Consider the following 27,574-nt stretch of genomic DNA (forward strand, 5'->3'; position numbering starts at 1 on the left):
TTTACAAGGCCAATATCTTTTGTAAATGTCAATGTTCCTGACTTGTACAGTCTGATCTATTCCGTTGGAACTTTGGCACTGAATAGTAGGTGAACCAGCTGTTGTTGATTGAGTTAAACAAAATTCAAGTGAATGATTAATTTGGTCACAAACTGCGTTCAGGATCAGAATTCCACAAAAATACAATCTGAATTTGAAGCAAAATGAGATAAGCATGAGAGGGTCGATGATAAAGAACCCATTCATCAGGACATAACTTATATGTTATCTTGCTACACCAGTCAAAGCAAGGTTTTGAATTCTCCACTGTCCTTTTACTGTCAAGCCTCCATAAGGTTAAACTCAGTCAAAAAAGATAAGCCCGCATCCATTTTTTGAAAGAGAAACCTTAGCAGCTGGACATAAAAGCTCGTAGCAGTTTTCTGAAGATGAGCAAGACGGTTCTCCCTTCTTTTTTTGAGTCAATACTTACCCCTGAGCCACCATTACTTAAAAGCAAATTTTCTGATTATCAGGTTGCTGCCCTGGAGCTTGCCTCGTTTAAATCACTAGCCACATTCCCTACGTTACAACATGTACTATACCTAAAAGGTTTTGGCTATAAAATATTTTAGGATGGAATTAAGTTGTTAAAAGCACTGTAAAAATAAAAGCCTCTCTAAGCTGCTCCGCCTCTCTGTCCCTCAGCACATTAATTTAAAATCATAGAATCTCAACATGACAGGAGGAGGAAAGTTCTCCTCCTCCTTTTAAAACTCCATTAAGGCACCGAACCTCACCCCCAGAAATATACCAGCGCTTGCCCATTCAATCTCTTACTGCCTGTACTTGTCAGCTTCCCTGAAGCAGTTGCACAACTTCTGTTGGGCTCTGTACAGGGCATAAGAACATAAGAAATAGGAGCAGAAGTAGGCCATCTAGCCCTTCGAGCCTGCCCCGCCATTCAATAAGATCATGGCTGATCTGTCGCTGCTCAGTTCCACTTTCCCGCTTTCTTCCCATAACTCTCAATCCCCTCTCTTATCAAAAACCCATCAACCTGCGTCTTAAAAATATTTAGCGAGGCAGCCTCCACCACTTCAACGGGCAGAGAATTCCAGAGATTCACCACCCTTTGAGTGAAGAAGTTCCTCCTCAACTCCGTTCTAAACCGCCACCCTTTTATCTTGAGGCTGTGCCCCCTAGTCCTACTGTCTTTTTTGAGCAGGAAGAGTCTCTCCACCTCTATCCTATCCATCCCATTCATCATCTTATACGTCTCAATGAGATCTCCCCTCATTCTTCTAAACTCTAACGAGTACAAGCCCAGTTTATTCAGCCTCTCCTCATAGCTCAACCCCCTCAACTCCGGTATCAGCCCAGTAAACCTCCTCTGCACTCCCTCCAAGGCCAAAATATCTTTGCGCAGGTGCGGCGCCCAAAACTGCACACAGTACTCCAGTTGCGGCCTCACCAATGCCCTATACAGCTGCAGCAAGACCTCCCTACTTTTATATTCAATCCCCCTCGCTATGAAGGCCAGCATCCCATTCGCCTTCCTGGCCACCTGCTGCACCTGCAAGCTGGGTTTTTGCGACTCATGCACAAGGACCCTGAGGTCCCTCTGCACCGTCGCCTGCTGCAGTTTTTCGCCACGTAAGTAATAGTCCTTCCTACCATTCTTCCTACCAAAGTGGACCACCTCACACTTGCCAACATTAAATTCCATTTGCCATTTCCTGGCCCATTCGCCCAGCCTATCTAGATCCTTCTGCAGACTCTCCACACCCTCCGCACAATTTGCCGTTCCCCCAATCTTGGTGTCATCAGCAAATTTCGACACCCTACACTCGGTTCCCTCCTCCAGATCATCTATATAAATGGTAAAAAGCTGAGGCCCCAGCACCGACCCCTGGGGCACTCCACTAGTCACCATCCGCCAATCTGAATAGCACCCGTTGACCCCCCACTCTCTGCCTCCTATTTGACAACCAATCCTCTATCCACGCTAACACCCTACCCCCAACTCCATGTCCCTCGACCTTCTGCAATAACCTCTTGTGAGGTACTTTGTCAAACGCCTTCTGAAAATCTAGAAAGACCACATCCACCGGCTCTCCTCTATCCACCGCCCTAGACACATCCTCATAGAACTCCAGTAAATTTGTCAGACACGACTTCCCTTTAATGAAACCGTGCTGCGTCTGCTCTATCAAGCAATTCCCTTCAAGATGCCTCGCAATTTCCTCCTTAATGACAGATTCTAACATTTTACCTACCACAGACGTTAAACTAACCGGCCTATAATTCCCCGCCTTTTGCCTGGCACCCTTCTTAAACAACGGCGTAACATTAGCCGTTTTCCAATCATCCGGCACTTCCCCGGAATCCAGCGACGTCTGGAAAATAACCACCAAGGCATCCACTATCACCTCCGCCATTTCTTTCAGAACCCTCGGATGCATTCCATCCGGTCCTGGGGACTTGTCCACAATCAGCCCCTCCAGTCTGTCGAGCACCGCCTCTCTAGTAACAGTAATGTCATTAAGACCCTCCAGTCCTACTACCTTTCCATCACTAACACCCGGCAAATTATTCACGTCCTCCTCCGTGAAGACAGAAACAAAAAAGTTATTCAATACCTTAGCCATATCCCCATCCCCGACCACTAGGTCCCCTTTCTCATCCTCTAAAGGACCAACATTCACCCTAGCCAGCCTCTTCCTTTTTATATATTTATAAAAACTCTTGCTATCCTTTTTTATATTAAGCGCTAGCCCAGCTTCATAGTTTCTCCTACCCTTCTTTATCAACTTCTTTGTCAATCTTTGTTGACATTTAAACCTCTCCCAACCCTCTTCTCGCCCACTACTCTTAGCTACTCTAAATTCCTCCGCTTTTAGTTTAACACTTTCCTTCACCTCCTTCGTTATCCACGGCTTATTACCTCTCCTCCTACTATCCTTTTTGACCATCGGAATAAATTTCTGCTGAGCACCAAGAAAGATCTCCTTAAGGATCCTCCACTGCTCCTCAGCAGACCCTCCCTCCAACACGCTCCCCCAGTCCACATTCGCCAATTCTTCTCTCATCCTACCGTACTCCCCTCTATTCAAACAAAGGACGCGTGTCCAGGAACCCACTTTCTCCTCCTCCATCTGCACCAGAAACTCCACCATACAATGATCACTCTCCCCAAGAGGATCCTTCACCACAAGGTCCCTAATTCTACCCGCCTCATTACATAGCACCAGATCCAAGATAGCTCGCTCCCTCGTCGGCTCCAACACACACTGTTCGAGGAAACTATCCCGGCAGCATTCCAAGAACTCTTCCTCGAGCCCCCCGCGTCCAACATGGGTCGACCAATCAATATGCAGATTGAAATCCCCCATAACTACGGCCGTCCCATTCCTGCACGCCGCACTTATTTGCGCGTTAACAGCCCGCCCCACCTCCAGATCATTATTCGGGGGCCTATAGACGACACCCACCAGCGTCTTCCTCCCTTTGCTGTTCCTAATCTCCACCCACAACGATTCCACGTTCTGCTCCTTGGATCCAATATCATCCCTTGCTACCACCTTGATGCTATCCTTAATCAGCAGAGCTACGCCCCCCCCTTTTCCCTCCTGCCTATCCTTCCTAAACACTTGATAGCCCTGTACATTCAGCTCCCAGTCCCTGTCACCCTGCAGCCACGTCTCTGTAATGGCCACCAGATCGTATCCATTTGTGTCGATCTGCGCCACCAGCTCATCCACTTTATTCCGAATGCTTCGTGCATTCAGATAAAGTGCCTTCATCCCAGCCTTCACCTGGACCCTATTTGCCGTAACGCCACCAACTATACTCACGCCCCCTACTCCCTCTATTATTGGGACATCCTCGGCCTCTTCCCTTACCTGTACCCTCTCCTTAACTTTAGACCTCATAACATCACCTACCCTCGTGATGAATGGGTTGGACGTAGGGTTGGTGCTTTTCATTTCTCAACTGCACTTGTACCATAAGGCAAGTGAGGTGGCTTTCTCTGATGTACCCAACCTCCAAGCAAAGAAAAGTCCAAGTTTAAAGTTTATTCATTTGTGTCACAAGTAGGCTTACATTAACACGGCAATGAAGTTACTGTGAAAATCTCCTCGCCACACTCCAGCACCTGTTCGGATACACCAAGGGAGAATTTAGCATGGGCAATGCACCTAATGAGCAGTTTAACAGTGGTTAGCACTGCTGCCTCACAGTGCCAGGGACCCGGGTTCGATTCCCAGCTTGGGTCACTGTCTGTGTGGAGTTTGTGCTTCCTTCCTGTGTCTGCGTGAGTTTCCTCTGGGTGCTCCGGTTTCCTCCCACATTCTGAAAGACGTGCTGGTTAGGATGCATTGATCCGAACAGGCACCAGAGTGTGGCGACTAGGGGAATTTCACAGTAACTTCATTGCAGTGTTAATATAAGCCTTAGTTGGGACTAGTAAATAAACTTTATTTTTACTTTACTTATTAGGAGGTCACAAAGTGTTTCACTAAACTTTGGCAGTATAGGAAGATTGACCGGGGCACAGGAATTCCGAAGGCTCTGGGAGTTATCTCATGAGGAGAGTTTGCACAAACTAAACTCGTATTCCTTGGAAAAAGAGAAAGTTGATGGGTTAATTTATTTGAGGTTTTTACTATTTTAAATGAAACAGAATTTTAATAGACAGAAATATTTCCCACTGGTGGGGAGCGTGGGACATGGGTATAACAAAACTGAGCCATTTAGGAGCACCATTAGGAACCATTTCTTCACGCAAAGGGTAATAGAAGAATATAACTCTCTCCCACACAAAGAAAGTACAAGCTCAAGTAATGATTTTTAAATGCAAGATCAATACATTTTTGCTAGTCAAGGGTACTTTGGAATATGGAACTGGAATGGGTGAATGATATTTTTTGAAGCATATCATCTGTGATCTGAGCCAATAGTGGTCCAGGGAACCACACCAGGGTTCTTAGTGCAACCCATGAGACATTTTGTTGACAGTTGACCACGTGCAGCATTGCCACATTCCACTGGTTTCCATTGCATAGCTTTTTTTTCCCTATCGCAATGGCTGAAGATAAAACCACGAAAAGTACAAAAGTTTATTTATCATTGTCCCAAGTAGGCTTACATTAACACTACATTGAGGTTATTGTGAAAACCCATAGGCGCCACATCCTGGCGCCTGTTTGGGTACACTGAGGGAGAATTTAGCATGGCCAATGCACCTTAACCAGCATGTCTTTCAGACTGTGGGAGGAAACCAGAACACCTGGAGGAAACCCACGCAGACACAGGGAGAACATGCAGACACCCACAGTGACCCAAGCCTGGGGTCGAACCTGGGACTCTGGCACTATGAGGCAGCAGTGCTAATCACAGTAAAGTAAGATGTGTGCTGATTGCTCACAACATTGACTGTGAGTTGTGAGCTCCCTATGTATCCAATCAAGTGTAAATATTTATTTTGCTGATGTCAGTTCTTTAATACATGAATGATGAAGCATTTTCTATAACTCGTTATGGAAATATTCGGCGTGTATTAAATGTAATTAATCTTATTCATGGGGCCATGGTTAGTGAACAAGCCCGATTTCAGTTTTGCAGCCATTGAGATGAAGGAGGGTCAGTCATGTGGCCTGCTCACGAGCTTAGGTTGTCCATCGCTGGTCTAAGCTACTGGTAGAAAAGAATGGATGTGATTTTCTGCTCTTAGAAGAATTAAAGAATCTCTATAGTGCAGAAGATCATTCTGCCCATCGAGTCCACACAAATTCACCGACAGAGCATCCCACCCAAACCTGATCCTCATAACCCCATGTAGTTACCTCCCTAATCCCCCTAACTTTCAGGACACAAAAGAGCAATTTACCATGGCCAATCCACCTAATCTGCACATCTTTGGACTGTGAGTGGAAACCCACGAAGACACAAGGAGAACATGCAAATTCCACACAGACAGTCACCCAAGGCCGGAATTGAACCCAGGTCCCTGGCGCTGAGAGGCCGCAGTGCTAACTGCGGCACTATCTTCTTCAATACGTGCCAACTGTTACACGTGAACTGATAAGGCCTCAGATTAACATCTCATACTAGAACTACAATAGGTTATTGATGTTGATTGTGAAGTAAAGTGCTACAGGAACGCCTTGAATACATTCACTGTAGAGTCAATGTTTACACAGAGGAAAGCTTTTCACTTGTCCATGTACCAACATTACATCCTGCTAACCAGCTCCTAAAACTGTTCATTGGAGCAATATCTGCAACTTCAGGAAAATGGGGCCAGCAGATTCTCCCATTTAACTGGACAGCTTCAGAATTGCAGGTATAAACCTGGCCTGCACATTTAATAGTCAAAATCCAGGATTCAGCGTTACCAGAGAGAACTCTGCTTGGTAATTTTGCCAGTCTGTAAACAATAATCCCACTGTATCCTTTGAACACTACATTTTGCTCTCTCTCCTTCCCTTCTCTATGTACAGTATGCTTTGTCTGTATAGCACGCAAGAAACAATACTTTTCACTGTATCCATGTGGCAATAATAAGTCAAATCAATAAATCAAAACAAGACTGATTAAAAGAAATGTCAATGATTACCTTTCGTTTAGCTGTGTTTGGTGTCTTTTCCTGGTCACATATTTCTGCTTCTTTCTCTTTCAATGCCTCACTTTCCTCACTATGTTCATGGTCTCCACTATCATCATCTTTCAGGCTACAAAGACAGAACATACACATGGTTCAGCATCACATGTTGTCTTGAATACACTCCTGAGGCACTTAGGGATTTTTTTGCTGTGAAAAGCATTCTATATATGGAGGTTGCTGTGAATAAAGAAAACAATTGCATTTAATTGGCATCTTACTGTCTCTCTTTCATAAAGGCATTCGTTTTCTTGTGCAATATAGTTCGACTTCAGAAAGCGAAGCAGAGGACATGCCCCTGTCTATGTCAATGGGGATGGAGTGGAAATGATCGAGATCTTCAAGTTTTGAGGTGTCCGGATCACCAACAACCTGTCCTGGGCCCACCCACACCGACACGAGAGTCAAGAAATCCCACCAACGCCTCTACTTTCTCAGGAGGCTAAAGAAATCTGGCATGTCCGCTACTACTCTCACCAATCTTTACAGATTCTCCATAGAAAGCACGCTTTCTGGTTGCATCACAGCCTGGTATGGCTCCTGCTCGGCCAAGACCACAAGAAACTACAAAAGATCGTGAACGAAGCCCAGTCCATCATATAAATCAGCCTCCATTGACTCTGTCTACACTTCCCACTGCCTTGGAAAAGCAGCCAGCATAATTAAGGACCCCACGCAGCCCAGACATTCTCCCTTCCACTTTCTTCCCTTGGGATAAAGATATTAAAGTCTGAGGTCACACACCAATTGACTCAAGAACACCTTCTTTCCTGCTGCCCATCAGACGTTTGAATGGACCTACCTCGTATTAAGTTGATCTTTCTCTACACTCCAGCTATGACTGTAGCACTACATTCTGCACTCTCTCCTTTTCTTCTCTATGAACGATATACTTTGTCTGTATAGTGCGCAAGAAACAATACTTTTCACTGCACACCAACACACATGACAATAATAAATCAAATCAAGTCCATGACCACTGACTTCTACCTGAGATCTCTCAGTTATACGAGCCTGTAAAGGAACTGGGCTATTTAACTTTGTGGAATTTCACAACCAAGTTCGATCCAGGATCATCCCAACTACGAAATGTTGGCTCTATTCTCTCTCCACAGATGCTGTCTGAGCTGCTGAGATTTTCCAGCATTTTCTGCTTTTGTTTCAGATTCCAGCATCCACTTTCATCTAGAGTCTGATCTGTCTGTATGCATACCTTCTAGTAGCATTCCCGAATGGTGATCTGGCACAGGAACCTTGAGCTGATTCTATCCAGCCTTCTCCCTTATTCCAGTGCTACAAACTATTCTCCTATCCATTATCCATACAAGTCATTGCATATCAGATAACGATAGTTTAATGGTAGGCTTAGTCATGATGCCTCAAGTGCCGATACTCACTGTTTAGATGAGGAAGGAGTTGGGCAAGGTAGCAAAAGTTGCAGAAATCTATGAAATCAAGTCTTGGTCAATACTTTAAGTAGATGATGCTAGTAAAATACTTGGATTACACTTAAGATAAAGATAACGAAGGGTGTGGATTAACAGAATCAGTTAGGGGTTCAAACATCTCATTTTTTCAAAGTATGAATGGAGTTACATGAAGTCAGTAAAATGTCCAAAGACATTCTGATCTTTACAAACAGGGGCACAGAGTACAAGAGAACTAAATTAATGATACAATTTGTACAAATTTGTAAAGTAATGTAAGTAGTTCTCATGCCCCATTATAGAAGGGGCTCCAAAGCCATACAGAATGTACAGGTTGATCCACCAGGGTAATACCAGGGATAGGAAATGACAGTCTCAGATCCACCAGAACAGGACAAGCTGGAAGATTTAATATAGGCCGATGAAATGATAACTTTTGATAGGGCGGATAAGTTGGAGAGTCAATAACAAGGAATGACCAATTCAAAACTGAACTATGATGGTAGAAATTTCGTGGAGAGTAGCTGGATTGTGGAATGTTTTGTCACAGGGAGTGGCTGAGACAAACGCCATTGTGTTTTCAGAGGAGAAAATCGGATACGTATTTGAAGCATGAGGTGCAGGATTATGTCTAGCTGTGACAAAAGGCCAGTTTTAGTGACAAACAAAACTACATGGCCAATCAGCCCAGGGTTTGCTTCGCTGTATGATAAGATCATGGCCAATGTGGTTGGGTTTCATTTTCAACAATCTCTGCCAATAACCTTTCATTTCTTTACCCAGCTAGTATCAAGCTTTTGAGTGACATGGTGCCAAATTGTTTCAGTTGTGTACACTGGGATCTGGATGTCCCTGCACCAGTCACTGAAAGCAAGCATGCAAGAACAGCAAGCCATTTGGAAGAAAAATGGCATATTGACCTTCATTGCAAGAGTACAGGAGCAAAGGATGTCTTACTGCAGCTGTACGAAGCTCTGGAGTTTGTGTGCAGTTTTGGTTTCCTTATCTAAGAAAGGATCTTCTTGCCATAGAGGGAGTGCAGCGAAGGTTCAACAGTCATACCAGGGATGGCAGGATTGTCATAGGAGGACAGTTGAGTCAACGGGACCTTATTCACTGGAGTACAGAAGAATAAGAGGGAATCTCATTGAAATGTATAAAATTCTGACACGGTTGAACAGACTGGACACAGGATGTTATTTTCCATGGCTGGAGGGTCTAGAACAAGGGGGTCACAGTTTCAAGATCCAGGGTAGACCATTTAGGATGGAGATAAAGAGCAATTTCTTCATTCAGAGAGAGAGTGGTGAAATTGTGGAGTCCTCTAGCACAGGAGATGCGGAGCCAAAGGGAAATAGATAAGATTTCTAAATTCTAAAGGTATCAAGTGGTATGGGGAGAGCACTGGAGTTATGGCATTGAGATAGAGGATCAGCATGATCGCACTAAATGGTGGAGCAGGCTTGTGCTTTCTGTCACAAGTCTTGGGACATTTTGCAAGGTTAAATACAAATTATTGTTTGTTGAAGGATGAACATTGCTGAGGACATCAGAATTTCTGTTCACCCGAGGGGACTGACACAACTTCAGTTTAATGTCTTAACCCAAACACAACACTTCCATAAGCACTGGGCCCACACACTTCAGCACAGCACTGCCAGCCTACATTTTGTGAAGTCTCTGGATTAGAACTCAAACCCACAACTTCTGAGTCAGAGTCATTGAGTCAGTGTGAAGCTTGTCTCGTATCTCAGTAGTCTATGTATCAAATGTGCCCCCACACTAGTGTTAGGTTGAGTGTCCCCGGACTTTGACCCAGTGACTGTGAGCTCATGGCAAGATATATCCAACTCAAAATAACGTGTGATTTGAAATGTTCCCGTTCACCCACTGCCTTGTCCTGCTGTGGGTGCTGCTGCTTTTCATAGAATCATAGAAATCTTATATTGCAGAAGGAGGCCATTCTGCCTGTCAAATCTGTACTGACAACAATCTCACCTGGCCCTATCCCCATAACTCCTTATATTTACCTTGCTAATCCCTCTCACCTACGCATCCCGGACACTAAGTGGCAATTTAGAATGACCAATGCACCTAACCTGCACAAGTTAGGTGCATTTGGGCTGTGGGAGGAAACCAGAGCACCCAGAGGAAATCCATGCAGACACGGGGAGAATGTGCAAACTCCACTTGGTGACCCGAGCTAGGAACTGAACCCAGGTCTCTGTGAGGCAACAGTGCTAACCACTGTACCACCGGAACTGATAGCTGCAAAAGATAACTGGTTCATAGTACACACAACCGCAGTATTCCAGTGGTGGGAGGAATCATTATATTTGTCTGCACAACAATAACTACAAGTCAGGAGTTTTGTCTCACATTGGTGTCACCGTGTGCAAATCTATTGACTCAGGACTTTGAATGTTCTCCACATCTCTGCATCAATGTATCACTCAGTTATGTTCAAGTGTCAACACATCCCACATTGAGATTGGTATCTTAACTACTTTCCAATTTTACCTATGACTTTTTAAAGAATTTTTAATGACCTTACATCTGTTTGCTGTGTCTGCTGCTCAAACCCTCCCTCATGCCTCTGTCCAACCTCCAAATGCCATTACAACTGTCCTTGTTGATGGGGCCCTGTCCCTACAACTTAAGATTTCTTGACAACTTGCAAGTGGGGAGCACTAGCTGATTATCCCTCATCAAAAGTACTGAGGATATTAATGACATTCCAACGGAACTACAGAGGGGAGAATATTTGGCAAGTACCAGATCAGACCAAGTCATCACCCATTAAGAAGTGTGTAGTGTGTGGACATCAATTCAGGGCCATTGGAGTAAGAGGAGGTCATTCAGCCATTCCAACTTATTCCATTTTTCAGCATTGTTGCAGCTGAACTCCATCTTCCCACCTTGGTTCTATAACCCTTAATAATCTGGGAGGGGAGACAAGAAAATCCATGGGATACGGGGATAGTAGAGGGGTGGTTGATGAGCCATGATTGTATCGCATAGTTGATCATACTCAATGGGCTGAATGGCCTACTCCTGCTCCTATGTCCCCACAATTGAACAGCCTGCCAACACTCACTCACACACCCACAGAATCCCTGTGTAGAAAGAGAATCGGAAATCCTATTTTTTGCCTGGGGCAAAATGGTATGTATGTATGTAGACAGCTGGTGAGGAAAGGATTTGACATTAGAAGCATAGAACTCCTATAGCGCAGAAAGAGGATATCTGGCCCATCAAGTCTACAACACAGGCCCTTCTCTCCAACCTATCCCCATAACACCACACATTTACCACCTAACCTACACATCTTTGGAGCTGGAGGAAACTGGAGAACCTGGGGGAACCCACACAGACATGGGGAGAACATGCAAACTTTGCACAGACAGTGACCCAAGCCAGGAATCAACCTGGGTCCCTGGCATTGTAAGGAAGCAGTGCTAACCACTGTGCCACAGTATAAACTAGAATATCCTCTAATAAAAAGCAAAATACCACAGATCATAGAATCCCTATAGTGAAGAAGGCCATTCAGCCCATTGAGCTTGCACCAACAATCTCACCTAGGCCCCACGCGCATAACCCCATGTATTTACCCCACTAATTTCCCTGACAGTAAGGAGCAATTTAGCATGGCCAATCTACCTAACCCGCACATCTTTGGACTGTGGGGAGAAAACCGGAGCACCTAGAGAAAACAAAGCAGAACGGGAGAGAACATGCAAACTCCACATAGACAGTCACCCAAGGCTGGAATCAAACCCGGGTCCCTGATGCTATGAGGCAACAGCGTTAACCACTGTGCCACGTCATAACATATCTTGTATAATAGTGGCCAGGAACCTGGGTTTGATCCTCACCTTGGGTGACTGTGTGGAGTCTGCACATTCTCCCATCTCTGTGTGGACTTCCTTTGGGCGGTCTGGTTTCCTCCCAGTCTGAAAGATTAGGTGCATTGGGCCCCATGCTAAAAATTCTCCCTCAGTGCATCAGGTGCCAGAGTGTAGCCACTAGGTTTTCTCAGTAACTTCACTGCAGTGTTAATGTAAATCTACTTATGACACTGGTGTTGAAAATCTGAAATTAAAAACAGAAAATGCCAGATAAGCGACTGCTTCACAGGTCCAGGGACCTGGGTTCGATTCCCAGCTTGGGTCACTGCCTGTGTGGAGTTTGCACAGTAAAAAGTCTGACAACACCAAGTTTTGGAGTTTGCACATTCTCCTCGTGTCTGCATGGGTTTCCTCTGGGTGCTCCAGTTTCCTCCCACAGTCCAAAGATGTGGAGGCTAGGTTGATTGGCCATACTAAAAAAAATTGCTCCTTAAAGCCCTGAGATGCGTAGATTAGAGGGATTAGCGGGTAAATGTGTAGGGATATGGGGGTAAGGCCTGGGTGGGATTGTGGTCGGTGCAGACTCGATGGGCCAAATAGTCTCCTTCTGCACTGTAGGGACTCTATGAAACTCTGCAGCATTTCTGGAGAGGGAGAAGCGGAGTTAATGTCTCTGGGACTCTCATCAGGGACCGTTTGGGAAGAGTCGACAGAAACGACCCTTGAACCACCTGTTGCGCCTCAACCAAACCTGACGCAAGCCGGCAGACAGACGGCGAACAACCTTGCTTTTGATTGACGTGCGGGCCGGCCAATCAGCGGACGGTCCCTCATCCCGCCCTCGTGCCAAGCCGCCAGCCAGCGGCGCCACGGGGGGCGGGACCTCCGGACGTCTGCTGGAGCCGCCAACCGCCTCCGGGAAGAAGGAGAGGGGGGAAAAAATAAACTGATGGTCGACTCACGCTTGGAATTTATTGTTCATCTCTTCCAGGAGCTCCCCGAGATTTAAAAAGAAAGGCGATGGAAACGAGTATTCGATTTAAAAAAACGCCAAGTTCTGCTGTTGACGGTTTTTTTAAAAAATCCGACCGGCTCGGAACAAGGAGGCCGATTGTACCCGGCGGCTCCGACGGTGCGCATGCGCCGCAGCTCAGGGCAATCGACGCGAATGCGCGCACGGCTTGTGACAATCCAGGCGCATGCGCCCACGATTCGCGACAACTGACGCGCACGCGTCCACGGCGAGCTCTTTTGGACAAACCTCGGGTGGTTCAAAGATGTCGACTTCAAAACCCCTGCTGGGTCTCACCTGAGGACGCTGCGTCTCCAACTCTTGTGGCCCGAGGCGGAGATTTAAGAACATAAGAAATAGGAGCAGGAGTAGGCCATCCAGCCCTTCGAGCCTGCCCCGCCATTCAGTAAGATCATGGCTGATCTGTCACTGCTCAGTTCCACTTTCCCACCCTCTCCTACCAAAAACCCATCAACCCACTTCTTAAAAATATTTAGCGAGGCAGCCTCCACCACTTCAACGGGCAGAGAATTCCAGAGATTCACCACCCTTTGAGTGAAGAAGTTCCTCCTCAACTCCGTTCTAAACCGCCCCCCTTTTATCTTGAGGCTGTGCCCCCTAGTCCTACTGTCTTTTCTGAGCGGGAAGAGTCTCTCCACCTCTATCCTATCCATCCCATTCATCATCTTATACGTCTCAATGAGATCTCCCCTCATTCTTCTAAACTCTAACGAGTACAAGCCCAGTTTATTCAGCCTCTCCTCATAGCTCAACCCCCTCAACTCCGGCATCAGCCTAGTAAACCTCCTCTGCACTCCCTCCAAGGCCAAAATATCTTTGCGCAGGTGCGGCGCCCAAAACTGCACACAGTACTCCAGCTGCGGCCTCACCAATGCCCTATACAGCTGCAGCAAGACCTCCCTACTTTTATATTCAATCCCCCTCGCTATGAAGGCCAGCATCCCATTCGCTTTCCTGACCACCTGCTGCACCTGCAAGCTGGGTTTTTGCGACTCATGAACAAGGACCCCGAGGTCCCTCTGCACCGTCGCCTGCTGCAGTTTTTCTCCACATAGGTAATAGTCCTTCCTACCATTCTTTCTACCAAAGTGGACCACCTCACACTTGCCAACATTAAATTCCAACATTAAGTTTAGGATCCGGCATTCAGCAGCTGAATTTCAGTACTTCCTGATTTTTTTTGAGTTGTATTAATTTGGTGCTTCTATTCAATTAATCCAAGGTTTTTGTAAAAACATGAATAACATAATGGGACTTAGAGCAAAGAACAAAATCAGCCCGGGAAACAGGCCCTTTGGCCCAACAAGCCCACGCCGCCATCTCAACACCACTAGTCCACCTCTCTATCCATGACCCGTATCTAATGTTTTATGGTCATCCAGATTGAGGGAAACTGATTTAGGGACAATTTATTCCTGCCAGTCAGCCTAACAGCACATTTTTGGGGTGTGGGAGGAAACCGGAGCACCCGGAGAAAACCCACGCAAGCACGGGGAGAATGCGCAAACTCTCACAGACACCGGCCCAAATCCATGTGTCTGCACAGCAATCAGCGATAGGCACTGAGCTGTCGTCTTGCGCAGTATCTTGTCCAGTTTAGGCACACACTAACGACATGAAGCACTAGGCCAATCTCGAGCAACCAAGAGCAGCCCCAGTACGACCCATCGCATGTATGCCCCTCATTGGACATGAGGTGGACCGACTTAGAGGGATTTCATTCTCAGCCCTGAGTTAGATGTGGGTTAAACATTGGTGGGCTGCACAGTGTTGAAAAATGAGTCTCTAAAAATGATCTTCAAAGATTGTGTGACCTTTTTTTAGCCCCCTTTTCTCTCTGGGTAACTTCTCACTGCAGTAGTGTATGATCACGAGGCAAGAATGAACAGGTCAGCATGTCCTGTGTATGCAGTTGGCACCAATTTTCTTTCTGATGGTAGATATGGATCATTTTAGAAACAGAAACTAGAAGCAGTAGGCCATTTGGCCCTGCAAGCCTGCTCCACCCCCCCCCCCGCACACCCCTGCCCTTCCACTCCCCCTCCCCCATTCCCATACCCCCACCCCGCCACCGTTCGGTTTTCTCCCACAGTCTGAAGATGTGCAGATTGCAGGTTGACTGGCCATGGTAAATTGACCTGCTGTTGTGAGACTTCTTACTATGGTAAATTGACCCATGTGTCAGGGGGATAAGCAGGGTAAATGCGTAGGGTTGAGGGAATAGGGTCTGGGTGGAATTGTGGTCGGTACAGACTCGATACGCCGAATAGTCTATGATTCTATGAAGCCCACACAGACCCGGGGAGAATGTGCAGTCACAACAGACAGGGACTCAAGCCAGGAATCGAACCTGGGACCCGGCCAGCAGCACTAACCACTGTACCTCTGTGAAGCCCACCGTAGTATTGGGGATTTGGGTTGGAGATTATACTGCAGTCCTGACAAACATCATTGAGCTGCTTCATATCTTTTATATGATTTCTGTATTAGTTATAGTCTCTTAAAAAGGGGGCACTTTAATTAGACTTCTTTAATTTGGATTGCTGACACTGGAGTGACCCAGTGCCCACTTATAGATTCAATTAACAGAGACATCATTAGCTGCATAAGTATCAGTGCATTGTGCACCAATCAGCAGGAAGCTGACCTCTCATCAGCAAAAGAAATATATTGTTTGAGTCAGCAGTAGGGACCTAATGTGAGTCTTGACAATCACATTTTGATTTGATGAGTCTTAAGTTTCCTTTGTCCTTTTTGTTTTTGTTCAGGCTGTTCCCCCTGATCTTTTGGGGAGCTGCCCCTTTTACTTTGTCCTAACGTAATTTGAGTTTGTCTACTTGGTTTGACCTGAAAGAGCCCCCCTAACGTGAGTCTGTCATACCTCAAATTGTCTTCAGGTGGGGTTGGAAACAACAAAGAGTGAGAATGCTATTCATTGAGCATACTGATTTAATAAACTGATGCACAGATCAGGGTAGTAATTACTGTGGCTGGGTGTCCCTCGAGAGGGAGCATGCAGTGTCCAAGGGCACTGTTAACACCTTCCATGCCTGCTGGGCACCACAGGGGCTGGGATGTATTATAGACCCCTTCAGTCACATTTTAGTTTAAAGTTTTAAGTTTCCTTTCTACTTTGTTCTTTGTGTTGCGTGGTTCCCTTTTTTGGGAGCTACCCCTTTTTAATTTGTCCCTTAATTACATTTAGTTTACTTGCTTTGCCAAAAAAGTCCAGGAAGGGAGCATGCAGTGTCCAAGGGCACTGTTAGCATCTCTGTGCTCACTGGGCACTGCAGGGGCTGGGGTGCATTATTGTCCCCTTTTAATCTTATTTTGATTTGAAGTTTTGAAGTTTCCTTTCTATTTCTGATGTGTTGAAGGGAAGGACAGGATTGGCAGCTAAACATTCCAGGATGCAGATGTTTCAGGCGGGGTAAAGGGGGATGTAAAAGGGATGGGAGAATTGCACTACTGGTTAAGAAGAATATCACAGCTGTACTGTGGGAGGTTACTTGGAGGACTCATAGAGTGTGGCAATATGGGTAGAGCTCAGAAATAGGAAGGGTGGTAGTTACAATGTTGGGGGTTTATTATTGGCTGCCCAACAGCCAGTGGAAGATAGAGGAACAGATATGTAAGCAGATTTTGGCAAGGTATAAAAGTAACAGGGTTGGTGGGAGATTTTAATTGCCCCTATATTGATTCGGAGTCACAATGCTAGGGGCATGGATGGGGCAGAGTTTGTAAGGAGCATCCAGGAGAGCTTCATAAAACAGTATGTGGATAGTCCAAATAGGGAAGGGGCCATACTGAACCTGGTATTGGGAATGAGACCAGCCAGATGGTTGATGTTTCAGTAAGGAACAGTGACCACAATTCAGTAAGCTTTAAGGTATTGATGGATAAAGAAAAGTGTAGTCCTCAAGTTAAGGTGCTAAACTAGGGGAAGGCTAATGACAACAATATTAGGCAGCAACAGAAGAATGTAGATTGGGGGCAGATGTCTGAGGGCAAATCAACATCTGGCATGTGAGAAGCTTTCAAGTGTCAGTTGATGGGGATTGAGGATTGGCACATTCCAATGAGGATGAAGGATAAGTATGGCAAGTTTTGGGAACCTTGGATAATGAGAGATATTGTGAGCCTAGTCAAAGAGAAAAAGGAAGGATTTGTCAAAGATAGGAGGTGGGAACACAGGAAGCAAGTGTGGAATACAAGGAAAATAGAAAGAAACTTAAGTAAGGAGGGCTAAAAGGTGTCACAAAAAATCATTGTCCAGCAGGATTAAGGAAAATTCCAAGGCTTTTTATACATACATAAAGAGCAAGAGGATAGCCAGGGAGAGAGTTGGCCCACTCAAGGACAGGGGAGGGAATGTATGTGTGGAGCCAGAGAAAATGGATGAGGTATTAAATGAATACTTTGTGTCAGTATTCACCAAAGAGAAGGACTTGGTGAATGATGCATCTGGGAAAGGGTGTGTAGATGGTTTGAGTCATGCTGAGATCTTGAGAAACATTAAGGTAGACAAGTCCCCAGGGCCTGATGGGATATACCCCAAAATACTGAGACAAGGGAGGAAATTGTTGGGGCCTTGAGAGAAATCTTTGTATCCTCACTGGCTACAGGGGAGGTCCCAGAGGACTGGAGAATAGCCAATGTTGTTCCTTTGTTTAAGGAGGATAGCAAGAATAATCCAGGTAATTACAGACTGGTGAGCCTTATGTCAGTGATAGGGAAATTATGGAAGAGGTTTCTTCGAAACAGGATTTACTCCCACTTGGAAATAAGTAGATGTATTAGTGAGAGGCAGTATAGTTTTGTGAAGGGGAGGTCATGTCTCACGAAGTTAGAACATAGAACACTACAGCACAAACAGGCCCTTCGGCCCACGAGTTGCGCCGATCACATTAACACCTACCAACCTACAGACCTATCTATAACCCTCAATCTCATTAAACCCCATATACTCATCCAGAAGTCTTTTAAAAGACCCCAGCGAGTTCGCCTCCACCACCACTGACGGCAGCCGATTCCATTCACTCACCACCCTCTGAGTGAAAAACTTACCCCTAACATCACTTCTGAACTTCCCTCCTTGCACCTTAAATCTGTGTCCTCTCGTAGCAACCATTTCAACCCGGGGAAATAGCCTCTGAGAGTCCACCCTATCTATTCCTCTCAACATTTTGTAAACTTCTATCAGGTCGCCTCTCAACCTTCGTCTCTCCAGGGAAAAGAGTCCCAGCTCCCTCAACCTAACTTCATAAGGCATGCCTCCCAGTCCAGGCAACATCCTTGTAAATCTCCTCTGTACCCTCTCAATAGCTTCTACATCTTTCCTATAGTGAGGCGACCAGAACTGCGCACAATACTCTAAATGAGGCCTGACAAGGGTCTTATAAAGTTGCAGCATTACCTCCCGACTCCTAAACTCAATCCCTCGATTAATGAAGGCCAGTACACCATACGCCTTCTTGACCGCCTCCTCCACCTGCAAGGCCGATTTAAGAGTCCTGTGGACCCGGACCCCTAGATCCTTCTGCTCTTCAACACTACTCAGACTTCTGCCCTTGATAGTGTACTCGTTCATCCCGTTGGTTCTGCCAAAATGGACGACTACACATTTATCCGCGTTGAAGTCCATCTGCCACTTCTCCGCCCAGTCCTGCATCCTATCTATGTCCTGCTGCAACTTTTGCCATCCTTCCAGACCATCCACAACACCACCGACCTTAGTGTCATCAGCGAACTTACTTACCCATCCCTCCACTTCCTCATCCAGGTCATTTCTGAAAATGACAAACAACAAGGGTCCCAGAACAGATCCTTGAGGCACTCCGCTGGTGACTGACCTCCATTCAGAAAAAGCCCCATCCACAACCACTCTCTGCCTTCTGCAGGCAAGCCAATTCTGGATCCACAAGGCCAAAGGCCCTTGGATCCCATGCCCTCTCACCTTCTCAAGAAGTCTTGCATGGGGGACCTTATCAAACGCCTTGCTGAAGTCCATGTACACTACGTCCACGGCACTTCCTTCATCAATGTGTTCAGTCACATTATCGAAGAACTCAACTAGGCTTGTAAGGCACGACCTGCCCTTGACAAATCCATGCTGACTATTCCTGATCATGTCAAACCTCTCCAAGTGTTCGTAAATCTTGTCCCTCAGAAGCCTCTCCATCAGCTTACCAACTACTGAGGTCAGACTCACCGGTCGGTAATTTCCCGGGCTATCTCTGTTCCCTTTCTTGAAAATAGGAACTACATCCACAATCCCCCAATCCTCCGGAACCTCTCCCGTCTCCATTGAAGACGCAAAGATCATCGCCAGGGGCTCTGCAATCTCTTCCCTCGCCTCCCACAGTATCCTGGGGTACATCCCATCTGGTCCAGGCGACTTATCTACCTTGATAGAATTCAAAAGTTCCAACACATCCTCCTCCTTAATATTCACGTACTCAATCTTTTCCATCTGCTGCAAATCCATAACAAAATCTCCCAGATCAGCTTCCACTGTGAATACTGAGGCGAAGTACTCGTTAAGCACCTCTGCCATTTCTTCTGGTCCCACACAAACCTTTCCCCCCTCACCTTTTATAGGTCCTATCCCTTTTCTTATCCTTTTACCTTTCACATATTTATAGAAGGCCTTGGGATTCTCCTTAATCTTACCCGCCGAGGTCTTCTCATGACCCCTTCTGGCTCTCCTAATTTCCCTTTTAAGTTCCTTCCTACAGTCCTTATACTCCTCAAGATCTTTAACCTCTCCTAATTCCCTGAACCTCTTATACACCTTCCCTTTCCTCCTGACTAGGTTCAACACAGCCTTTGTGCACCACGGTTCCCGCGACCTACCAAAACCCCCTTGTCTCATAAGAACATAAGAAATAGGAGCAGGAGTAGGCCTCATCGGAATGTTGTCATTCAGAGCTCCAGACACACATTCCTTGAATATCTGCCACCTTCCTTCGGTACTTTTCCCTAAGAACGCCTCCTTCCAGTTTATTTGTCCAAGTATCTTCCTGACTTTTTCGTATCTCCCCTTATCCCAGACAAACACCTTCCTAGCCTGCCTGATCCTATCTCGTTCCAATGCAATTGTGAAGGAGATAGAATTATGGTTGATCGAGTTTTTCGAGGAAGTGATGAAGATGATTGACAAAGGTATGGCAGTGGATGTTGTCTACATGGACTTAAGGCCTTTGTCAAGGTCCCTTCTGGTGCAGAAGGTGAAGTCGCATGGGATCAGAGGTGAGCTGCCAAGATGGATACAGAATTGGCTCCGTCATAGATGATAGTCGGTAGCGATGGAAGGGTGTGTTTCTGAATGGAGGGCTGTAACAAGTGGCATTCCTCAGGGATCAGTGCTGGGACCTTTGCAGTTTGTAATATATATAAATGATTTGGAAGAAAGTGTAACTGGTTTGATTAATAAGTTTGCCGACGACACAAAGGTTGGTGGATTTGCGGATAGCAATGAGGACCATCAGAGGATACAGCAAGATATATATCCATTGGAGGCTTGGGCAGAGAGATGCAGATGGAGTTTAATCCGGACAAATGTGAGGTAATACATTTTGGAAGGTCTAATAAAGATAGGAAATATACAGTAAATAGCAGAACCCTTAAGAGGGACAAGATAGGCAGAGGGATCTGGGTGTATGGATGAGAACATAAGAAATAGGAGCAGGAGTAGGCCATCTAGCCCTTCGAGCCCGCTCCGCCATTCAATAAGATCATGGCTGATCTGAAGTGGCTCAGTTCCACTTTCCGCTTTCTCCCCATAACCCTTAATTCCCTTGCCTACCAAAAACCTATCTACCCGTGTCTTAAATATATTTAGCGAGGTAGCCTCCACCACTTCAACGGGCAGAGAATTCCAGAGATTCACCACCCTTTGAGTGAAGAGGTTCCTCCTCAACTCTGTTCTAAACTGCCCCCCCACCCTTATCTTGAGGCTGTGCCCTCTAGTCCTGCTGTCCTTTCTGAGCGGGAAGAACCTCTCCACCTCTACCCTATCCATCCCTTTCATCACCTCATATGTCTCAATAAGATCCCCCCTTATCCTTCTAAACTCTAACGAGTACAAGCCCAGTCTATTCAGCGTCTCTTCATAGCTCAACCCCCTCAACTCCGGTATCAGCCTAGTGAACTTCCTCTGTTTTATATTCAATCCCCCTCGCTATGAAGGCCAGCATCCTATTTGCCTTCCTGACCACCTGCTGCACCTGTAGGCTGGGTTTTTGCGACTCATGTACAAGGACCCCCAGGTCCCTCTGCACCGTAGCATGCTGCAGCTTTTCGCCCTGTAAGTAGTAGTCCTTCCTACTATTATTCCTGCCAAAGTGGATAACCTCACACTTGCCAACATTGTATTCCATCTGCCAGGTCCTCGCTCACTCGCTCAGCCTATCAAGATCCCTCTGCAGACTTTCTACACCCTCCGCACAATTTGCTGTTCCACTTATCTTTGTGTCATCAGCAAATTTCGACACCTTACACTCAGCTCCCTCCTCCAGATCAACTATATAAATGGTAAATAGCTGAGGCCCCAGCACTGATCCCTGGGGCACTCCACTAGTCACCAACTGCCAATCCGAATAGCACCCATTGACACCCACTCTCTGCCTCCTATTTGACAGCCAATCCCCTATCCACGCTAAATCATTGAAAGTGGCAATGCAGGTGGAGAAGGTAGTCAAGAAGGCACATGGCATGCTTGCGTTCATTGGCCGAGGCATTGAGTTTAAAAATTGGCAAGTCATTATGCAGTTTTATAGAACCTTAGTTAGGCCGCACTTGGAATATAGTGTTCAATTCTGGTCGCCACACTACCAGAAGGATGTGGAGGTTTTGGAGAGGGCACAGAAAAGATTTACCAGGATGTTGCCTGGTGTGGAGGACATTAGCTATGAGGTTGGAGAAACTTGGTTTGTTCTCACTGGAACCACAGAGGTTGAGGGGGCGATCTGATCGAAGTCTACAAGATTATGAGAGGTGCGGACAGAGTGAATAGTCAGAAGCTTTTTCCCAGGGTGGAAGAGTCAATAATTAGAGTGCGTAGGTTTAAGGTGTGAGGGGCAAGGTTTAGAGGAGATGTACGAGGCAAATTTTTCACACAGAGGGCGGTGGATGCCTGGAACTTGCTGCTGGGAAGCAGATATGACAGTGACTTTTAATGGGCGTCTGGACAAATACATAAATAGGATGGGAATAGAGGGATATGGTTCCCGGAAGGGTAGCGGATTTTAGTTCTGATGGGCAGCATGGCTGGTGCAGGCTTGGAGGGCCAAATGGCCTGTTCCTGTGCTGTAATTTTCTTTGTTCTTTTGTCCTTTGTTTCGGGCGGTTCCCCCCCTTTTGGCAGCTGCCCCATTAATTTGTTCCTTCGTTAGTTTGATTTAGTTTATTTGGCTGGCCCAAAACGATTGATAGTAATTTGACAAAAGTCTGAGAGAGCGTTCATACGGCTGGTTGTAGATAGCTTGCAACGGACACCCGCTGCTTATCATTTTGTTATGTTTTTTGTGTTACTGTATTTAAATGATATGTTGATACTGGTGCATTTGCCGTTTTCTATCATTGTTGATTCTTTTGTGTTGTTATCAACTTGTGGCTGCCTCATTAGTAGATCTGAGCTGCAGGTGAATGCCAATCCCCTTTGGAATGAAGTGACCCTCCATCTGTAATTTTGCTGTGGTGCCTACTTATTGTGGGCAGCCTTTGTAAACGAAGACTTGCTTCTCTTGATAGCGATCTTCACACTGACATGTCTGAAATAGGGTTGGAAAAGAGTGAGAATGCTATTTATTGAGCGATAACTTTTATCACACTGACTAATAGACTGGAAGATTAGATTGTAATTTGACAAAAAAAGTGTCAGTGTGATCAGTTCATAAAATACAGACTGACTTGTTCCAACAGGTCTCTGCATCAAATAGATTCAGTTCTATGGGGTGGTGGGCTATGTGCGAAAAGTACAGAGCGACATGCTTCGGGTTAAATATGTATTTGAATGAGGAAATGAGATCAAAAAACTGACCTGCCAATCACTTAGAGATAGCCAGTTAGCTCCAGTGCAAGGGGCAGGGATTACTTCATCCTGTACAAAACGCCACAACAAAGAACCAGAGAGGACTTCGGACTTTCAGAACCTTGTCTGACGATGCAGCTTTTTGCAGACCCTTCACTGAATGGTGCCCTGGCATTGATTGGCATGGTGACATGCCTTTGCTACCTTGTTAAGTACAGTTGGGAGATTCTGGTTGGTATCAGGCTTTATGTCCTCGCCAGGTTTTGGAGGGTGAATCTGAAGTCCTACGGGGAATGGGCTGGTAAGGTTGTGGTTTATTTTCTGCTCTAATTTTCTTGTCTCCTTTTTGCTGTGTGAGAAATGCAGCTCACAGTCAAACAATTTAGTCAAATCAAGTTCTGAAGGAGCAAGATATTTTATTTAACGTTCTTGCAAGACCGGGTGTCCAAAAAAAAGGCGCACCTTACATCGATTTGCAGCACATTTTTATACTTTTTTTTACAATTTTTTACAAATTACAAAATTTTTACAAATTTTACAAAATTTTACAAATTTTTTACTTTTTTTCACATTGGCTTTGCAATGTGTTGTTCCCCCCTAATTGGTGGTCCCTGTCCCATCTATGTGTTGTCATTCCCCTATTGACTCAAGGTGCCCTAAGTTTCCATCCCCTCTACTCCCCATCGAACAATGTCTCCTGTTATCACAAGAGTGCATTAGTAAACTCATCCGTCTTACCTAACACTGTTACATGTCCAGTTCAGATCGGCGGTAATCAATCTTTTGCCAATTTAATCACTGCTGTCCCGACTATCTCAGTGACCTTTTTCCCCTTTTATGCTCAATTGTAGAAACAACACATCTTGTATACCGTTTGTTTTTACAACTGGACCTCATACGTTCCTTCAGGATGTGGTGTATGCTTCACTGCACACCACACATCTGGTGTTATTCCTACACCACAGGCATCTCTTTATTGTCCCTGACTATTGCTCTGTTAGCAGCAGCGAATTTTATGTTCTATGTTTGTGACTAAAATCACAGTTGTTTCCATAATGTGGGTTATCAATGTGCCTGACTATATCCAGTCTACCCAACTTTAGGCTATTTTTCTATAGAGTACAGATATATGTGTTAACAGCATCTTTACCTGTTGCTCACATGCTGTTGGTTGTCTTTGTGGGCTGTAAGCTCACTGCTGCAGTTGCTTCCCACCATGGCAGATACTTGCACACAGACTTAAACTGTGAATCTGCATCATAGCTAAGGCCGAATATGGCCTCCTGATACCTCCCCTCCCACACCACCATCTGCATGCACGTGCCGGGCGCCTGAGGAAGAGTTTCTGAGTAGTGACCAGAATGGGAGGTGCTCACTGATACTCACCACAGGAGTTAGGACAGAATAGCACGTAACAAGGAATGTGTGAGTTTGATGTTATGCGCAGCTACCTGTGTATGGTATGGTTGTATTGGGGAGATTCTCTGACGTTCTGATTCTCAAAGCTCCACTTTGGAAGTCGCTTTGATGGAACAGAATTAACAATTTTGCTGAACCTCTTGACACATGCAAACTATTCAGAAATTTGTGCCTCCCTTGCAAATGATGCCCAATTTTATCTCAGCCTAGGGAGCGCTGCAGTGTTCCAGTGAGAGAAACCATGTGGCTCTGTCTCTCGTGATGTGGCTTAAGACATTATTTCAAAGATTAACTAAAATCGATGCTGGTACTCCTAGATGCTGTACAAGAGTTCAGCTCTGTATGAGTGGCCATCATTTGAATGAGAAGTTAAACTTTAAGACCCTGTCTATTCTTTAGGGTGGGCATTGAAGGTTGCATGATGTTATTTGAAGAGCAGGGGAATTTTCCTGCAGTGTCCTGGATAACAATTGTCCTTTCATGGATTCTCTGATTCCTGATTGTTGAACCATACGGTGCGCCACATTGCCTCCGTCACTATACAGAACGTGAGAACATCATTGGGTATAAACTGCTTTGGGACATCCTGTGATCGTGCAAGGTGCCACAGAATTCTAACTCCTCTTTCCCACCAGGTCCTAATGCCCCTTGGGTTGGGGAGGAGGAAGGGAATGAGAGAAGAAGGAGCCTCCAGTGTGCTGTTGGAAATTGTGGATATTGGGAATGGTTTTTGAAAAAGAATTATGATCTGCTCTGTTACCTCTGACGCTGAAGAGCCTGCCACTGGTGGTTGTGTGGGGGCAGCCATAAAGTTCCAAAGTTAGAGAGGGGCTACTGTTCTCTGACTCTGCAATATTAGCTCACAGTGGCACGTGATCAGCTGTGTACACGATCAAAGCTCCATTTCTTTGTGGAGTTTATTTTTAAAGTTTTATTTGTTAGTGTCACAAATAGGCTTACATTAACACTGCAGTGAAGTTACTGTAAAAATCCCCTAGTTGCCACACTCCGGCACCTGTTCGGGTTACACTGAGGGAGAATTTAGCACGGCCAATGCACCCTAACCAGCACGCCTTTCTGACTGTGGGAGGAAACCAGAGCACCCGGAGGAAACCCATGCAGACATGGGGTGAACATGCAAACTCCACACAGATGCTGTCCCAATCCAGGAATTGAACCCAGTTCCCTGGCGCTGTGAGGCAGCAGTGCTAACCCACTGTGGCATCGGGTGGCCCCCGATGTGGAGTTTTCTCAGTCAGGAATTTCAAACTTTGGCATTCTTTCAACCTTGCAATCAGATAAAGGAAGCTAATTCATCAGATTAAAATTTTAAAATGCTAAATGCATTGAATGTAATTTGCATTTCATGCATCTGAATGCTGGACACTGGCTGGGAACAACTCTGCAAAGCCTGCACTGTACTTGCTGGAGATTCTCACAAGTGGATGTCTTTCTGGATAGTGATCAGAACGGGGACTTTTGGCTGGTCTTCCCAGGCAGGTGGCTGAAGGATTTTGATCTAAAATGCTTCGCAATAAGAAGGGGAGACTAAAAGAAATAATTTTCACGTAGCTTGTTGAATTAAGTTCAAGAAATTATTGAAACAAATCACTTCTGTTGTTTCAATCTTGATTCCTGAAGTTAACAAATCTCCAGAATTAAAAAGTCTTGCAATTGTCAGCAAATTAACACTGCTGCCTCACAGCGCGAGGGACCTGGCTTTGATTCCTGGCTTGGATCACTGTCTGTGCGGAGTCTAGACATTCTTCCTGTATCTGTGTGAGTTTCCTCTGGTTTCCATTCTTGGACTGGGGAGTGGGAGATTCTTTGTCAAAGAACAACACAGCACAGGAAACAGGCCCTACGAGCCTGCGCTGCCCATTTTAACATTCAGTGAGTGCCTCATTCCAATCCTCCTTCTACCTACGACTTTTGTCTGCGCCTCTTGGACTCCACAATAGAGGTGTGCAAATTTAGAGAATTATATGTGTGCCAGATTAAGGGAGGTCTAATTTAGGGACAATTTGTTAACACCAGTCAGCCTAAAAGCACGTTTTTGGGGTGTGGGAGGAAACTGGAGCACCCGGAGAAAACCCATGCAAGCACGGGAGAATGTGCAAACTCCCACAGGCACTGAACCAAGTGGGAGATCCGACCCAGGTCCATGTATCTGTGCAGCAAACAGAGATAGTCACTGAGCTGTCGTGTTGCCTGTCAGTTGGTCTGCTTTAAGCGTACACTAACGACGTGAAGCACTAGGCAACTCTTAAAGCAACATCCAAGAGCAGCCCTCGCACGACCCACCCTGTGTATGTCCCTTGTTGGCCAACAAGGCGGACCAAATCACCTGTGGATGTAAAAAAAAGACATCAATAAACATACACAGCATATACAGACATTCACGGAAGATCCCCAGAAGCTCAAACGTAAGGCAGGTGAGCCATACAATATGTTGGATGGCCCTAGGAATCTATTGATTCCCAGGAATGTCCTGAGGCTCTTGATCCTTAATTAGAACAATCTTGTATCCCTCCATCTCTAGTCTGCTCATATGCCTATCTAGTTAAGCCTTAAACAACTCTAGCATGCCTGCCTCCACCACCCTACTTGGCAGTGCATTCCAGGCTCCCACAACCCTCTGTGTGAAAAACCTCCCTCTAACATCTGAATTATACCTTGCCCCTCTAACCCTAAGCCAGTGGCCCCTCGTGATTTTCGTATCCAACCTGGGAAAAAGCTTCCCACTGTTCACTCTATCTATACCTTTCATAATCTTATACACCTCTATTAGATCTCCCCTCATTCTCTGTCTTTCCAGGGAAAACAGCCCCAATTTGCCCAATTTCTCCTCATAGCTAAGACCTTCCATACCAGGCAGCATCCTGGTAAACCTCCTCTGCACTCTCTCCAGGGTCTCCACGTCCTTCCGGTAGTATGGTGACCAGAACTGGATGCAGTACTCCAAACATGGTCTAACCAACATTCTATACAACTGCGACATTAGATGCCAGCTTTTATATTCTATACCCCTTCCTATAAAGGCAAGCATACCATATGCCTTCTTCACCACCTTCTCCACCTGTACTGCCACCTTCAAGGACTTGTGAACTTGAACCCCGAGGTCCCTCTGTGTTTCTATACTCTTAATAGTCCTACCATTTATTG

At 45.7% G+C, this 27,574-nt stretch overlaps 2 protein-coding genes across 3 annotated transcripts in view; one reads left to right on the forward strand and one right to left on the reverse strand.

The window, feature by feature from the left end:
* LOC145337099 (eukaryotic translation initiation factor 4E type 2-like) overlaps nt 1–13,277 on the reverse strand; it is a 28,254-nt gene extending 14,977 nt beyond the window's left edge. The window contains exons 1-2 of the mRNA XM_080181853.1: nt 12,887–13,277; nt 6,602–6,716 (exon numbers count right to left, since the gene is read on the reverse strand). Coding sequence (XP_080037979.1) covers nt 6,602–6,716; nt 12,887–12,906 — 135 coding nt within the window. The 5' untranslated portion in view covers nt 12,907–13,277. The remainder of the gene's footprint in view (nt 1–6,601; nt 6,717–12,886) is intronic.
* Nucleotides 13,278–23,072: 9,795 nt separating this feature from the next.
* Nucleotides 23,073–27,574, forward strand: part of hsd20b2 (hydroxysteroid (20-beta) dehydrogenase 2) — a 30,555-nt gene continuing 26,053 nt past the window's right edge. For both annotated transcript variants that reach the window (XM_080181854.1, XM_080181855.1), the window contains exon 1: nt 23,073–23,291. In XM_080181854.1, the coding sequence (XP_080037980.1) occupies nt 23,123–23,291 (169 nt within the window). In that variant the 5' untranslated portion in view covers nt 23,073–23,122. The remainder of the gene's footprint in view (nt 23,292–27,574) is intronic.

Source organism: Carcharhinus amblyrhynchos, unplaced genomic scaffold, assembly GCF_965287045.1.
Source record: "Carcharhinus amblyrhynchos unplaced genomic scaffold, sCarAmb.v2.hapA scaffold_43, whole genome shotgun sequence".
Classification (NCBI taxonomy): Eukaryota; Metazoa; Chordata; class Chondrichthyes; order Carcharhiniformes; family Carcharhinidae; genus Carcharhinus; species Carcharhinus amblyrhynchos.